Source organism: Papio anubis, chromosome 3 (assembly GCF_008728515.1).
Source record: "Papio anubis isolate 15944 chromosome 3, Panubis1.0, whole genome shotgun sequence".
NCBI classification, from domain to species: domain Eukaryota; kingdom Metazoa; phylum Chordata; class Mammalia; order Primates; family Cercopithecidae; genus Papio; species Papio anubis.
In genome coordinates, this window is record NC_044978.1 from 147,829,138 (window position 1) to 147,846,438 (window position 17,301).

The following is a 17,301-nucleotide window of genomic DNA, read 5'->3' on the forward strand; positions in this document are numbered from 1 at the left end:
CTAAATCTCAAGGTTACTTTAAATACAAACTAGTAAAAATAAAATATAGCCTGGGCAAGGTGGCTCACCTTTGTAATCTCAGCACTTTGGGAGGCTGAGGCAGACGGTTCGCCTGAGGTTGGGAGTTTGAGACCAGCCTAGCCAACATGGTGAAACCCCGTCTCCACTAAAAATGCAAAAATTAGCTGGGTGTGGTGGCGCACGCCTGTAATCCCAGCTACTCCGAAGGCTGAGGCAGGAGAATCGCTTGAACCCAGAAGGCGGAGGTTGCAGTGAGCCGAAATGGCACCACTGCACTCCAGCCTGGGTGACAGAGCGAGACTCTGTCTCAAAAGAAACATAAATAGATAAATAAATAATAAAATAAAATAGAATACTCCTCACCCCACTTCTCTACCCCTTTTTCTCCCTTACCCCTGGAATGGCTGGAATTTGTTTCCCTTACCTATGAAAGATGCCATTTACATAATTAAAACCAGACTCCATGGTCATAACCAGATGAGAGCCAACCAACATTTCTAACTCAATACATAAATCCGGACTTTTCTGGAACATTAGGTACAGCCCCGTCTAAGCAGCAAAGCTTGCCTGGGATTGCCGTGCAACTCTTTAGAGGTTCAGATTACATACGATTGTTAAACACCTTCCGTTTTCCCCTGATGCTAGTCACAGAAAAATTAGGGGAAAAAAAGGCAAGCAAAAAGAAAACCTAGAGTCAACCATCATTAAAATTTCATTTTTATTCTAACAAACCCTCTTTAAAACTGGGCTCACAGTGTACATGCTATTTAGTACCTATCATTTCACTGAACAATTAATTGTGAAAATGTTTGTTTTTCAGTAAGTATGGTTCCGCACCATCAAATCCCCCGTGCCACTGTGTGAACACATCGGTTTACTTAACGCATTCCTCTTGACTGGGCACTTAGGGTTGCTTCTACATTTTCGCCATTACAAACAGCAATGAGCCTCTTTAAATATATCCTCCTGCACACCGTTAATTTTTAGGATAAGTTTTCTGTAGGGGAATTCCTGGGTGAGAAGTACGTACATTTCCCAAAGCGCCTGATGCATCATCTGGCAAAAACGAACTATTATTTTCATTAATAAAATACAACCTGTTGCTGGGCGTAGTGGCTCACGCCTGTAATCCCAGCACTTTGGGAGGCTGAGGTGGATGGATCACGAGGTCAGGAGTTCGTGACCAGCCTGGCCAACATGGTGAAACCCTGTCTCTACTAAAAATACAAAAATTAGCTGGGTGTGGTGGCGGATGCCTGCAATCCCAGCTACTCAGGAGGCTGAGGCAGAGAATTGCTTGAACCCGGGAGGCGAAGGTTGCAGTGAGTGGAGATCCCGCCACTGCACTCCAGCCTGGGCAACAGAGTGAGACTCCGTCTCAAAAAAAATAAATTAAAAAAAAAAAAAATAAATAAAATACAACCTGTTTCCCCAAATCTCCACCAGCAACATGTGTTATCACTTGTGTTGTAAAACATACACACCTTGCCAACTTGTTAAGTCTCAAAATGGCAAATGATTTTTATTCTAAATTGATTTGGTTATTGAAGTTAATTTTTTTCAGCTTTACTGACCATTTGGATTTCTTCTTTTGAGAAATGCCTACTCGGGTCTTGACACCCCCCACCGCTTCTTATTGTTTTCTAAGCACTTTTCACATATGAAGAATATTAGCTTGTTTTCACACAGATTTCTCCTCATTAGGAAATGAGCCTATTGTAAAGATCTTGATCCTGTCCTGTCCTTTTCTTCTGTTGTTCTCTGCTTGACATCCCTTCTGTTTTCTTCTGTTCTGTATAGTCCACTTCTAACACTAATCTACATCAAGCCAACTGCTTCTTCACAAGATGAAATATTCAGTCTGCTCAATGTTCAAATGTGTCTCCTCAATTACAGAAACACTGTCCTGCTACTAGACACACTTTCAGAAACTGACTTCAGGCACTCACTAGGCAAATTTGGTTTAAGTGCTCAGTGCTTTGGTTAGAGTTAAGGTCTTTATAGATCACCCTGGTTTGAGTGGCAAATTGAACAAGTTCTAGAGTGAGGAAGCTGCAGGAATCCCGGGTTCTGGATTACTTCTTGTATTTCAGTGTTAAAAACTCCCATCCCCACCTCCATGATAGCAATCCTATAATTTGTTGTATTGGTGCTCTATGGGTTATACTAAGATATCTTCACATACAATTATGGAAGTGATACTACGTAGTTTTTGTGCTTCGTTGATTCATTGAAGAAAGCCTGTTTTCAATCTCATGACAATCTCATGACAACACATGAATTTCATCAATAACTTGACATAAGGCCCTGACTTCAAAATTATATATTCCTGCATCACAGGATGTATTGTAATCTGCAAATACAATTTGATACCAAGCTGCTGAAATCAATGGTGCTACTACCCTCTTATGTATTCCAGCAAGAACAAACCGCAACAGCCAGTGAAAAATAGATGATTTCATAATGAGGGATGAAAACGCTTTTGTGTCTTAGGATCTATTATTAACCAGTTCCCAGCCTAGCAGCTGTACGGATGAACATGGTTCTAAGAATTGTTGTCCAATGCCTCACAGTGGACCATAAACAAAAGATGTGAGATCTCCTGCTTACATCAATGAGGTCAGATCATTTAGCAGCCCTGACTCACGGCTGGTCACCCTGTGGCAGCCTCCCACCTCCCCACCCCCAGCTTTTTACACTGAATTCACTCTTCCAGACTCATCTATCCCTCTAGACAGTATCTTGATGCAAATGCTTCTAAATTAAAGCATTCACATTCTCAGGTGTATAAGGAAGGAGCCATGGTTTTGAGACTCAAGCAGACTGCAAACTAGCACAGCCATGGGGCAACAGTGATCATTTGTAAAATGCAGAGCATGCCTCCCTTATCTACTTCTCAAGGATTTAGGTCTATCAAATGAGATTAAAACACAGACACACAGACACACACACACACCCCTTTGCCCTAATTTATATCCATATGCACATAAAATTTGGATATATATTCTGTACACACGACACTAAATGTGTTGGTTCCAACTTCAGGAGCAAAAATGCCTGGTATTTGCCTCTTTGCTAACTTACCCTAGCCTTAGAGGTCCATCTCCCACCCTTAAATAAAACTCAGACTAGATTCGGTTTCAAAGTTAACAGCTGCCTACATCCTGTATGAGGTCTCATATGAGGCTTGTCACTTCACAACTGGACCACTGCAACAACAGCTTGTAAGCGAGGCCAGCATCTCCACACTTCATGTTACCCTGCACTCTTTACTACCATTAATTGCAGCACAGCAGAATAAATTAAGAGGATGGGCTCTGGAGTTCCTTTTCGTTCAAATTCTAAGTCTACCATTTAGCTCACATAGCTTTCAATGACTTTGTCTAATGGCCACAGCAACGACTACTGAATCCTTTTAGAAATGAATTACACATTAACGTGCTACATCTTTTTTATCATTAAGGCATTACTTAAATCACTATTGTTCTTTAATTTTTTGTTTTACCTAAGTTTAAGGAAACGCAAGACTTGTAATCCTAAGAGAAACACAGTCTAGTATAAACCACTGGCACTGGCCAGGCGCAGTAGCTCACGCCTGTAATTTCAGCACTTTGGGAGGCCGAGGCGGGCAAATCACCGGAGGATAGGAGTTCGAGACTAGCCTGTCCAACATGGTGAAACCCCGTTTCTACTAAACATATAAAAAATTATCCGGGTGTGGTGGCACACACCTGCAATCCCAGCTACTCAGGAGGCTGAGGCAGGAGAATCGCTTGAACCCGGGAGGCAGAGGTTGCAGTGAGTCGAAATAGCGCCATTGCACTTCAGCCTGGGCAACAAGAGCGAAACTCTGGTCTCAAAAAAAACAACAACAAAAACAAAACAAAACAAAACACAAAAACACTGGCACTAACAAAACCTGATTTACTTTTATTAAAAAATAATTACAAAGGTATGTTTATTTGCTCAGAAATGTACCTCAAAGTAATCCAAATGTTGATGAAGGGATATTCTTATTACAGAAGTATTTAAGTTAATAAACAAAGAAGGAATGATAGGATTAGAATACCTAATTTTGAAACTCCTAACTAAATAATGCATCCTGGACGTTAAAAAAAAGGTCTGTGCAAAATTCAAATATCACAATGAATAGAATCAAACTCACTATTTCACACGTCTACAAGCACTTTGTTTCCAATTTGGTAGCTTCTAAAATAGCTTTTAAATGACGATGCTTTTAGTAATAGTCACAGAATATAAAACAAGAAGATAAAGGATATGCAAAGAAAACGCCTGGAACCACATACCCGAAACTGTTAACAGGAGCTTCTTGAGAGTGGTGGTGGGTGGGACAGCTTTCTACACATCTGTGTTCTATTTTTAAAGTTCATTATTTATATATATCTTTATTTTGAGATGGAGTCCCACCCTGTCGCCCAGGCTGGAGTGCGGTGAAACGATCTCGCCTTACTGCAACATCTGCCTCCTGGGTTCAAGCAATTCTCCTGCCTCAGCCTCCCAAGTAGCGGGGATTACAGGTGCACACCACCACTCCTGGCTAAGTTTTATACTTTTAGTAGAGACGGGGTTTCACCATGTTGGCCAGGCTGGTCTCGAACTCCTGGCCTCAAGTGATCTTCCCGCCTCAGCCTCCCAAAGTGCGGGGATTACAGGTGTAAGTTTATTATTTCTATAATCAAAACTTTTAACAAAGACAAGATAGGGAAGCCAAGCTAGGAAGAAACCAAATTTAGAAAGAGAATCAAACACATGAACAGAAATCAGGCTTCTGTTTATGTATCTGCAAAAAATTTCTACACTTTGCACCCATTATCTCTGACTAGAGGGACCACTTTTGTCGTTGGTACTGATTTGTTTACAGGTTCTGATCTAGAATCCTAAGAGTGACTGTAAAGTCTTCAAAGTGCCTTCCACATAACTGAGAAGTAACTTAAGCCCTGGAAGAAATAGGGTCCCTACCTGGCAGTCTTTGGTACCCACGGGCGGCTCAGTGCACTGGGGTTATTGTCATTCTGAAAGAATGCTAAGTAGACCACAAATGCTTAGAAAATCTATCAAACAGTACTGATGGCAATCTTAAGCAGAACCAGTAGGTGGCGCACTAAAACAGGCATTAGAGACCAGGACACGGGCAGTCGATCAATCCAGTTGGCCAACCTCGGGGTCTTTAAACCTAGTGGGTTTTAACCAGGCTCAGGAATTCTATTAATCATTTTATGTGGGTATCACTGAGAAGAGGAGGCTCTAAATGTGGTTCTATTTTTTTCTGACGACTATTTTCCAATCATAAACATATTTACATCTTCATTATATTTTAACTAGCTTAGCTAGCCTTAGAAATACATTAGCTAGTCTTAGCCTTAGAAATACATTCTAATGCTAAACTAAGCAATACCAGGATAACAAAACTGCATCTAAAAGGAGGAAAAAAAGGGCAAAACTGTTTTTATGAAAAATTCTAAGTTATTGAGGTGCTTAAAAGCAAAAATTTACCAGAACATCACCACTGCCAAAATAATTTTCCATAACTGGAGCAAATGCCATCTTCCCCAGCTGTGTTATTTTGCGGAGAAAGGCCAATAAAAATGAATGGTCCTCAAAAAGGAGAAACGGATTTCCCTTCACACTCTTTCCACCTACACTTCTGACTTTTCAGATGTTAAAATAAGGGTCAAATTTCTGTCAAAATGCAGGACTGCGTGATTACAGATTAAAAAGCTTGGTGAATCATTGACATGAAGTTTCAGAAGTAACGCAGTCTTGCTTTGGAGCCCTATCCAGCAGTATCCCACGCCTAGGCACAATGGCTTTATGGGGTGGGGGGTAGGGTTGCAGGTGAGCTGCAGGGCTTAGAAACACACACACACACAGTCCTTCATGGAAGTCGAGGTTAGGGGGTTACTAAACCTCCTCTGAAAGCAGCTTGCCTGGAGGCTAGAGCATGATTTATTACAGAAATGACCTTACAGACGACTGCCTGCCCTTCCTGAGGGAGGAGGAAGGTGGAGAGAGAACGTGTATGTATCAGGAGCAGTTTCTTCCCTGTTTCTTGGGGTTAGAGCAAGACCTGCCTCTGATGTTCTTCCTTCTCATCTCCCTATTTCTTCCCTTTTCCGTGCCCCCATTTCTTCCCACAGATCCTCAAAGGGTCCCTGCATTATCTTCCCCAACTCAGGACTGACCCTGAGGCTCCCAATCACCTGCCTTCCTCCAAGCACAACTCCCCTCTCCCAGCTAACCTCGGAAGGAGCAACACATCAACACACCATTGCTAAGCGTCCCTTTCAACTCTTCTAAGTTTTTGGATTTTTAAAAGAGAAAACATGTTATCTTCCCCCACCCTTACTCCCCAAAGGAACTTCAGGGGAAAAAAGAGAGAGAGAGAGAAAAAAAAAGGCTGTGTGTGCATGTGTGTGTAATTCTTGGCTAGGAAAACTGGGCAGGCAAGCAACATCCCTGTAGCTAAACTTCCTTTCCAGAGAAACGTCTCTCTCTTCGTTTCTTTACCCAAATTCTTCAAAATCCCCCAATGGCTCAAGTATTATTTAAGCGCAGTTGCCCTGGCCAGAAATACTGGGGACAGGCAACAGATGTCAGCAGGCATTAAGCTGGAGGCTCCCTTAAGAAAAGCTAAGCACTGGCACCTACCTGGAAATTCCTGCCTGGAAATTCCTACCCGGACATTCTTGGAAATGTTCATGCCACTCCGCGATTTTCACCTGTCTTACTCTTCTATGGCTGGTTTGAAAAGGAGAAAAAGTCCACGGGTTGTTTCTAAATCTTTGCCCCTCATGAATTATTTTGCATTAATGTGTATTGTAAACGGCAAAGAAGTTAATTATTTCGTTTCAGATGAAATACAATGATCCAGTGAGCAAACAACCCACCCTCTCTCGTCTCTCTGCTAACAAGCCACCCAATTTTACTTTCCTGCCTCCACCCATCTGCTCCACCCTATGGAGAGTTGCCAAGGCAAGTCCAACTTGTCCAAACAGGACATGGCTTCAGATAAGATTCTGCCCACACCCTGTACTGCGGAAAGACCAAGTGAAGCAATTGATTTTGCATGTCAATAAGGACAGGTGCAAAGGTAACAACCAAGCAAAAGCCTGACCGAGTTTCCAAACTGAGGCCTAGCAAAGCAGGGCTGGGGGTGGGGATACCCACACCCATGCTACCCTCGGGAGTTCAAGGCCATCTGGCTAGTGGCATTCCACACCCTTCTTAGAGAAACTGCAGCAAATTCGAATCATTTTCCTACTAGGGTTACATGCCTGTTTATGCTCTCTGACAATTTTGTGTTTTAGTTTTAAGGGCAAGCAACCCAAGATAAATTGAAAAATACCCGTAATGTCTAATCCTGCTGTGTACATATCTCACAAGGCCTCGCCTAAGCCCTCACAGTTCTCTTCTGTGAAGTGTTATATAATCAAATCCAGAAGGGCTGCGTGAGGCCACGCTGCCTCTCATCTGCCTCTGCTCAGTGCCCTCCCTATCACTGGAGACCCACCCAACTCCACCCTAAGGAGCCTCCACCCATGGGGCCCCACCCTGCAGGGAGTGGGAGGCTGGGAGGGAGCAGTTGGCTCTGGGCAGCAGCCAGTTCCTGGAAATTCCGGCCTGAACAGGGATGGTTAGAACCTTAAATATAACCAGAAGGAACTGTGGGGCTGTGATCATTCCCTCCGCTCCTGAGGATTCTCCACTGAAGTTCCTCCCGGGGAGCCACTGAAACTTTGAATACAAAACCATGAGTGAAGCCTGCCCTCTCCCTTTAAAAATAAGCAGAAAAGAAAAGCATTTTGAACCACTGCTATCAACGTGGCCCAAACCAACCCTACTCCTCCTTGTTCCTGCCTCTAAGGCTGCCCCCTCCCCGCCTCCCATTGGCCTTATTTTCTGGTCCTTCACCATGGAAACCTAGAGGCCATCTCTGAAGCCTTCCTCACCTCCTTTGCTCTCCCCTCCTGCCTTGGGGGCCAGGCCCTCAGCACCTCCCACCTGCGTTGCTGCAGCTTTTCCGCCACTGGTCTCCCTCAGCCTCTCCAGTCCAGCCCTCGCCCCTTGCCACTCGCCTTTTTCACAGATCTCTTCTCATCCCGTCCTTCCCCAGCTCACAAACTTCCCTCCCGCGCTCTCCCCGGGTCTGACAGTGGGCTCAGGCACCCATGCTTGGCACCCCGTTCCCCACCAGCTGCCCCCTGCTCCAACAAGTGCCCTTCATGCCGGCTGCCCTGCCCACCCCCAGGCCTTTGTTCAGTTTTGGCCCCGATGCTGGGCAACCAGCATGGAATGCCCCCTCCCCTTCCGGCTTATCTAAATCCTCCTAATTCTTCAAAGACCAGCTCAAGGCCCTCCCCACTCTGCAGCCAGCTGATTGCTCCCTGGGGGATCCAAGGCCGCCTCTTCTTACCTAGATAGGCTAGGCCTTTTAGCTTTCCCAGTGGTGCGTCCCACAACGCTGCCAGCAGTACTGGGAAGGACAGACAGGCAGGCCTCAGCCTTCCTGAGAGGGCTCCCTCCCCACTCCCCACAGGAGACTGGGCTTGTTCCCTGAATGAAGTTTTTATGTCAAGCCTAAGGAGCTAACATAAGAGCACTTAGCTCATAGTAGGAGTTCCACAATCATCTCCCTTTCCCTCTGAATGCACTTGAAACCTCCCTTAAACAAGTAATAGGGGTAAAGGGCCGAACTCTAAGGGAGACCTAGTAAACCAAACTTCCTAAGAAAAAGTTATTGCCCCTAACCTTAGCCTGGCCCATCATGTGTACTCCAGAGACCTTACCAGTACCATCTTCAAAGAATTCATTATCCACTCAGTGAGGTCTTCTAAACAAGTCTAGTGTCGACGTCTCTACTGTATTTTAAAATATTGTAAAATAGAAAAAAGAAAGCGAGAAAGGGAAGAGAGGAGGCAGGTGGGAGGGAACTGCAGGGGGAAGGAGTGTGTGCAAACATAGGTTTTTGAAAAGGGATCAAGGAAGGCAAGGGGCTAAGTGATGTCACAGGTTTCCTGCCAATCACCACCACCTTCATGCTTGGTAATCACCAGGTGCTGTTTAATGTCAATGAGGTGGTTACTATCTTCCCATTTTACTGAAAAGAACACTGAAACAGAGAGGTCAAGTAACCTGCCTAACATCACACAGCTGCCAACTTGTAGAGCCAGGACTTGAACCCAAGGTAGTCTGACTTAAGACTGGTGGCCTTGGCACACCACTCTTCCACTTCCCCAGGCAGAGGACAACATTACACCACTAACAGTAAGTACGGGATAGTGATTTCTGTGAACAGGTTGGTCCCCAGAGAAGATAGAATGTGGGGACAGTCTTTTCACATTAGTGAGTTTCCACCCCTTCCAACTGGCTCCTGCTGCCCACCCTGTCTCAGTATGCACACTTGGATGCAAGATCAAAAGACACATTCTGAAGGCCCCAAATTAGGCGATTATTCTTCCTAGCCAGTGCACCTGCATTGTCGATATAACTGCTGAGAAAAATTGGCAGCTTGACCCAAGTAAATACGGAAATCCTCATAATAACCGTACAAAGGTGGAAGGGTCAGGTCCTCATCCCATTTTAGAAATGAGGAAATGGAGGAACAGAGGTGAAATGACTCGCCCAATTTCACAGAGCTGGTTGGAGCTGCAGCCAGGAACAGAAGTGTGTCTGCCTGCAGACCCGGGCACTTTCTGTTCTGCTTCAGAGCCTGTGCTGTGGGACCGGCTTTTAGGTAAAATCGCCTAATGCTGGGGTCACTCCCCAGTAGGGAGGGTGTGGGTGTGCACAGCCACACTGGCCCATGGGAAGCAGTGCCAGGGGGAGGTTCCAGCAGGCAATTAAGATTTCAAAATGCCTTTTCAGGTTAGATCACTGCAGATCTACTCCATCCTATGGCATAACTCAAGAGTAATGATTGCACAGAATTTGAGATTAGCTCTAATAAGTAGGTACTCAATAAATACTTGTGAGATGAATAAATGAATGGATGTCAAACTACACTTCTCACATGCTAGGATAAACTAAGGGCAACGGCCCTGCAATGATGGTACACCAGGTGTCCTACATGGAAACTCTGTCCAGCGGCTGGTGAAGCCAGCCTGAAACTTCATCTTCTAAAATGCAAAGTAAACGTGAAAACTTTGGGAGCCTGGGAGAGAAAAACTCCCTGGTTTGGAAACTCAGTGGAACAAGAACTTGATCTTACAAATGAAAGAGGCTTTGGAGTGTGAAGCTTTGGAAGGTACCAGGGGTGCAAAGTACAGGAACAGATAAAGAAGTAGATTTCAGTGATTACACTTACACGACAGTGGTAGCAGAAAGAACAGCATATAGGCCAAAGGAGAAAAAAGCCCACACTTGATTCGCAGGGCGCCCTCCAGAGTAGAATCCACTGACCTCAATATCCATTTGATCTCTTATGTCCAGATTTGGCCAAACTCCACTGATGTGGGTTGAGACTAGCTCTGGGCCATCCCTGGCAGGATCCACAAGCCTTCCAGAGACTGGCAACCATCTTGAGGATGTCCCAGACTAAGCAGGGCAATTCTGGGTCCTCCTGCAAAGGGCCTGCCTCAGGGAGCGCCCCCTTACAGGAAACAGGGTAAGTAAGAGCCAGACCCAGGGGTTACATGAAATGCATGGGCTAGAGGGCCACTTAACTCGCTCTCTTCTGTCTCCAGCCCTTCTAAATAATTAGATGGAGAAATGATAATGAATTCAGCCTGCTGACACAATAGAGTGACTTTCAAAATCTCCAGGAATCTGTTTTGCTAAAGAAAGAACTTTACTACAACCCCTCTGACCAACGGATACAAAATGCACAGATCATTTTTTTTCTCTTACTGTTCCATTGAATATGGTCACATTACAGAATTAGGACAGGGCCAGTTAAGAGGACACCTTTTCTTTTTTCTTTTCTTTTTTTTTTTTTTTTTGAGAGAGTCTCGCTCTTGTTGCTCAGGCTGTAGTGCAGAGGCACAATCTCGGCTCACTGCAACCTCCGCCTCCTGGGTTCAAGTGATTCTCCTGCCTCAGCCAGCCTCCCGAGTAGCTGGGATTACAGGCGGCCGCCACCACACCCGGCTAATTTTTGTACTTTTAGTAAAGATGGGGTTTCGCTATGTTGGCCAGGCTGGTCTCAAACTCCTGACCTCAGGTGATCCGCCTGCCTCGGCCTCCCAAAGTGCTGAGATTATAGGCATCAGCCACTGCGCCGGGCCGAGGACACTGTTTTTTTGCTTTGGAAGAAATGAATCCCAGTTCTGGTTCAGAAACTGTCAACAGCATTGTGCCTCTTCTACGACTACTAAATTTCAAGGAAGGAGAGCTGAGTTGGGGGGAAAAGCAGGGCTATCCCCGCCTTCAGACAATGCTGTCCCTTATCAGGGCAGACTGCTGTCTGGTTTCCTGTCTCCAGCTTGGGCATGACTGCTTAAGATGAGAAACATGGTCTAAGAAAGGAACAGCGTGGTCTTGACAATGAGAATGCTAGCGACCATCATAACCCTCTTCCAACTCACTCCCAAGAGGAATTCTGACTAGAGTATCACATACTAGCAAACCAGATATCAACTGTTTTAAGATTCTAGGGATTCGTTTTTTTAAAAAGCTAGAACCAATGATAAATGAAGCATTTCAGAAAGAATCCAAGTTCCAGAATCATGTAATTCCTAGTAACTTAAAGAATGAAGTTGCGTCTATTTATTTTTCTTAAACACAACTGGGTGTGAAAGCAGAGAACAAGAAATACTGCCTAAGAAATCTGTCATTTTATAGCAAAAAATGTTGATTTGAAAATAATAAGAAGGCAAGTATCTCAAGGGGGGATGGAGACACAATGAAACTAAATTAGGAATCATGATTGATATGGTTAACAAATAAAACTCTTATTCCCATTTTTTTGGTAATTATAGCAACTATAAGATAGTATAATTTTCCCCAACTATTCAGCTTAGCATTTAGAAGCTTGCAGAATTTTTTTCTGATAGAATATATTAGACCCTAATTATCTCTATTAACCACTTCATCTCCCTGCAAAAGGGAGAGGAAAGAATTTGGGGAAAGCCAAATACTCGTTACCAAACCTAGTTAGATTGTTAACAACTTTGGAACCAAAACAAACAAACAAAAACTTGCTTCAATTTGAGTTACTTATAAATTTTAAGCTTAAAAGCCTCTTGTCCTACAGGTTAGCTTAGTATTTCCAGTTGCTTTTCCCAAAGGAGAAAGAACTTATTGGGACTTCCAAAACTCCCAGCTTTTTTCATAGAAGTATCAGTAGCCAACTATTTGATACTAACAACTCTCTTAATATCCTATTTTATACTTTCCATTTCTACATAAAGAATGTGGTGAAATGTAACATTTAAAACTAAAGCACCATTATCATCCATTTGGGGGAGCAGAGGGCCTGATTTGCTGCTTCAGCAACTCTTGAAATTAATTCCACGGAGATGCTGTAGATGATTCCTTTCCATTAAAAAAAAAAAAATCCCCAAGTTTACAAAAGCACTTTCCAAAACTTTTTTCAACCAAATATTTCCTTAAATCTTAGTTTCTCAAGAACCAACAGAAAACTAATATTAAGGTAGGTCTTAAATAGTTATCCCAGAAATTCATTGACCCACAACTGACAGAGTATTTAAAAAATAATGAAAAATGTTATTGTAAAACAAAAATAAGAAGAGTATTCTTCTTCTGTTTTCAAAATAGATTAAAATTTTCCAAATGATCTATCATCAAACAAATTTGCCATTGCCAGTTCTCCTTTTCTTTGAGCTTTTTAATTCTTAAAAACGGGTTGGAAATGATATGTAGAATATTGTACACTGAAATCTTTGTCCTTAAAATATTATCCTGATATTTAAATCTTTGTCCTTAAAAAGAAATAATCCTGGGATTTTCTCAATGTCTTATGCTTTGCTTCAGTGATTTTTCTAAAGATTTTTCCTTCCAAACATAAGCAAGACTTTCAACTAAGGCCAGGCTGCCAACACTGCTTAAATTCTCCTCCATCCACGGAAGCCACCTGGAGCAGCCTGGGTTAAAACGTGAACGAGGGTGGGCCACATCTTTCAGATAATGCTAGGTCTTCTAAACTGTAAGGTGTTAATCCTGATCTGAAATTGACAGCTTCAGGGCAAAATGCCTATCTTAAAACTTAACACCCTAACCACCTCAACACAAGAATTACAAACAAATAAAAACAAAACTCCTTTAGGTTTCTTTGCCAAGATGGACCCAAATTTCCCCAAATCACAATCTGGCAATAAAAAATGTAAAAAGGTAAAAGCATTTATGCACCCAGGCAAATGTAGTGGAGCAAAGGGTGTACGTAAAAAGGTTAACTGACTTCTCATTATGACATAACACAGGCGTCTTAAGCAATATCAAGTGTGTAGAGACATGATAACTCCATGGGTGGGGATACAGAGTTTAGGGGCAGGGACCTCAGCCTGGTCTGGGCTACTGATCTACCAGAAAACAGCCTGAAACAGGAAAGAGCACACATATGCCACTTGGAATGTATGACGCAAACCCCAGCCTTGAAACAAAGAACAGGAAACAGCTCTGCTGGCTGTGCTGGAGAGAAAGCACAGAGAAACATTTAGCCGGCCCTCCCTGACCCTATATTCATGAGCAGCTGGAGTTTTTTAAGACAACAACAGGGGGGTGGAGGTGTTTGTTCTATGGGTGTGAATAATAACACCAGCTTTATACAGGGGACCTGCCCTATTTACAAATAAGAGCTGCCACATACAGTAAACATCATAAGTGAAATGTGATTTTATCATATTCAAGCAGCAGAGACCTTCCTAACGAACACTAGCCTCCCTCCTAATTTCTTTTGTCCCTTTCTGCCCCATTCCAATGGCTACTCCCTAGCTCTGATCAAATTCCGAGTTAGGGTAATGATTATGGTTCAGCCTCAGTGCATCAAGAGGAAAAAAGAGCACTGCTGTTAGGAATTCAGATTACAACTGGGGTACCCCACAGAACCAAAACTGGAGCAATTGTAAGCCTCCTTTAGTCACAGAACTAAATTCCAAGACAGACTATGGGACGTCTAGAATAACCCAAAATTTTCACTGTCTTTTTCAAATGCAGTTATACACATTTTTTGCACAGAACTGCTCATCTGTTCAACATATACACACATTTATAGAAATTCACCTTTTAAGAATGTGATTCTGTTCCTGACATTTAGTCTAAAAATTACTATAAAATCTGTACACCAGAGTACTAATTTCTAGAAGAAATTCTAAAATGTCTACTTTCCCTTTGGGTTATTTTTAAGATGGTAAAATCCATTCACAGTTCCTTTCCCATTATTTCTCTTTACTTTGTTAGCCAGGACTGTTTAACTCAGGCTTACATTATCAAAGATTTAAGAATGTGGTGTGTGCAGACGTTAAGTACAGGTAAGGAGGAAAAAAAAAAAAAAAGAAAAAGAAAAAAAGGAAAAAAAAAAAAGCATCACAGTGCCCATAGCAACAAGAAGATTGGGTTTTAATTTAGAAACTTTGCAGTGAATAAAACAATAGCTTTCTGCAAAACTCTGTTGTTTTGTACCTGACAAGGTTTTGTGGTCTAAGCAGCTACTTTTCTTTGTTATTCCCATGTTGAGATTTTTATACTTGCATTCTCTTTCATGCAAGCTAAATGTTCTTTACAATGTATCATCATTGAACTTACCGATAGCATATTAGGTTTTTTTCTTCTAATAAATAGTTCTGCAGCAAAGCCCACTGACTGCAGAAATGAAGAAATCAGTTTCTCTAGGGAGTTTAATTTAATCAAACATCTAATTTCAGGTTTCTATTAACAGCCTAAGGTCAACTAACGTACCTCTTTTCAAACCAGAAGAAATCACTCATGGACACTTCCCTTAAACACTAACTCCAAAAAATTGAGATAGTAATGCTAGCAGATTGTTTTTTCCCCTAAAAGCAAGTCTTCTTCCCTAGGGTGAGGCAAATCATCCAGACGAATTTCTCTTATAAAAATGCTCCTCAAATTCATACAGAAAAGGATAGCACAAAACTGCTGTGTGGAAAAACCTATAATGAACAACTGGCCTATTCCCCAATTGATTTTGCTGGCATGTTTCAGGTACTTGTCAGAATACCTCTTCATACTTTTCCCCATATACCAGACTCTTGTGAGAATATAATCAATATATTTAAAATGTGTTGGGTGATATTAATGGAAACATAAATTCTGAATAAGAAATTCAGTGGTTAAGTGTAAAATGTTTATTTTAGTGAAATACAAGAAGGTGAGCAATTTCCAATTTCCGTTTAACTCGACTTATTAAAAATAAGTCTCATTCACATTCTTCTAGTATTGCTGTATATTGCTATTACATTTAAACCAGAAAAGTACTCCTCCTTGTCAGTAGCTATCTGCCCCCAAAAATGAGTATGACAATTCCAAGTCTTATCTGCCATCTCTAAGAAAGCCACTTCGAAATGTTAGGTAGGTCCCATGGGTCCTGATCCAGGGATCTGTCCCTGGATCCCCATCAGGCTCGGCTGCAGGCAGTTGCCTAAGGCGTCCTCCGCCTTCAGCCACGCTGCAATCCTTGCTCCAGGCACTGCGGCAGGTTCTCTCCATGCCCCCAGGAAGACACTCCAAACCCGGCCAGCTCATTTCTCCTGCCCCGGAGGATCCAGACGCCCTGGCAGCTCCTGGGCTCCAGAACCAAGAATGGGATGCTGCCTCCAATCCCAATTGCCCCAAGTTTCTTTCCAGAGGGCCCGGAGGCTGCTCCAAGTTTGCTCTGCCGGGCAAGCGGCCGCGCGGCGTGTCCTGGGAGGGGGGCGGCGGGGGGCGCGGGCGGAGGGCGGGGAGGGGAAGGACGCGGGAGCCGGGGATGTGGTGGGGGGGGCACCGTGAGGGGGAGGAGCAGGAGCGCGCGGCCTCGGCGCTACCTTTCTCCAAACAACGTTGCCACACGCGGAGAGCACGGATATTTCTGGGGCTTTGGAGGGAATCGTGAGCGGGCGGGAGGAGGCCGGGGACCACACAGGTGAGCCCCCGCCCGTGCCCTGCCCGGGACGGCGGCGGGCGCTGCGGTCCCGCTCCCCACCACCCGGGGTCCGCACGGTGCCTCGCCTCAACCCCTCACTTTCCACCGCGAACCCGTGACCCCCTCCTCCTTGCTCGCTCTCCGCCCCCACCCCGGCTAAGTGGAGCCGCCGCACTTTCCCAGGCCCGCAAGCGCCCCCCACACACACCAGCGCTGCACCTCGGACCCATTCCCCGCGGCCCCCTCCAGGGGAAAAAATGAAACCAGACTGGCCGAGGAGCGGGGCGGCTGGGGCCGGGGTGCGGAGCAGAGGTGAGGGAGACGGGACTTACTTTGCGAGGCGCGGTGCGGGGCGCCGCCGACGAGAAATAAAGGCCCCGATCCGGGCTGCTTGGAGCCCCCCGAGCGCAGCAATGTCAGGGCTCCAGTCCGCGCGGCGCTGGCGGCGGCGGCCGCAGGGGACGGGGACGGGCGCGCGTGCGGCGGGCGCTCTCGCTGCGCTCCGGCTGGGGCCCTGGCTCCGCGCGGCTCCGCTCCTGGCTCCCCTCTGGCTCCTGGCACCAACTCCGGGCAGTCACATGACGCCGGCGCCGCTCGCTCTGCGAGCCTCCCGGGGCTGGCGGGGTAAGTAGAGGCTGGGACCCGGGGTGGGAGGGTCAGGGAGGGGAGAGGGAGCCGCCGCGGCCGCCCGGGCTGGGCGGGTCCCCACCCACTTGGGTGGAGGCAGCCGCCGGAGGGGTCGGCCGAGTCACTCGCGCAAACACGCACCCCGCCCTGCGCCCTTCCCCCGCCACCCCCGCCTCCCGCGCCGCCTCCGCCCCGCCCCGCCCAGTCACCCGGGGACGGCCTGACAGACACTCATTATTCCCCGGAGCCGGGCGCCGCCCCGCCGGCCCAACCTGTCCCGCGAGGCGCGGCGCGGCCGTGGGCCTGGGCGTGCGCGGCGCGGCCTCCGCCCCCCGCCCGGCCCCGTGCCCCCGCCCGTGTCCCCGCCCGCCCGGCCCTGCCGCCGCGCCGCGCCGCGCCGCCGCCCGAGCCCGGGGGGAAGGAAGGGCGGCTCTGCCCGCTCCGGGCGTCACACGGCTGCGGCCCGCTGCGCCGCTTCCAAAACACACAGCCGGGCTCGCGGACGAGCCGAGGCGGGGGGCGCGGGTGGCCAGGGCCATCGATCAGCCGGCTCCAGCGGGAAGGGCGGCCCCGGGCGCGGCGGGAAGGGCTGGGCCCCG

At 45.8% G+C, this 17,301-nt stretch overlaps 2 protein-coding genes across 4 annotated transcripts in view; one reads left to right on the top strand and one right to left on the bottom strand.

Moving 5' to 3' along the window:
• Nucleotides 1-16,679, bottom strand: part of KLF3 (Kruppel like factor 3) — a 37,376-nt gene extending 20,697 nt beyond the window's left edge. Inside the window, exon 1 of one of the 3 annotated variants that reach the window (XM_003898574.5) lies at nt 16,408-16,679. The gene's annotated coding sequence lies outside the window, so the exon portion shown is untranslated. Of the gene's footprint in view, nt 1-6,690; nt 6,781-16,407 lie in introns of those variants that run through there. The other 2 variants (XM_021938351.2, XM_009206665.4) reach the window with 2 other exon arrangements.
• On the top strand, nt 16,168-16,734 carry LOC103884324 (putative uncharacterized protein FLJ13197). The gene has a single exon (XM_031664662.1). It carries the CDS (start codon nt 16,333-16,335, stop codon nt 16,705-16,707), a length of 375 nt encoding a protein of 124 aa, XP_031520522.1. The 5' UTR covers nt 16,168-16,332; the 3' UTR covers nt 16,708-16,734.
• Nucleotides 16,735-17,301: the final 567 nt, after the last annotated feature.

Excerpts from the sequence above, each read along its gene's own strand:
- LOC103884324 (XM_031664662.1), top strand. The coding sequence starts at position 16,333 with ATGAAACCAGACTGGCCGAGGAGCGGGGCGGCTGGGGCCGGGGTGCGG.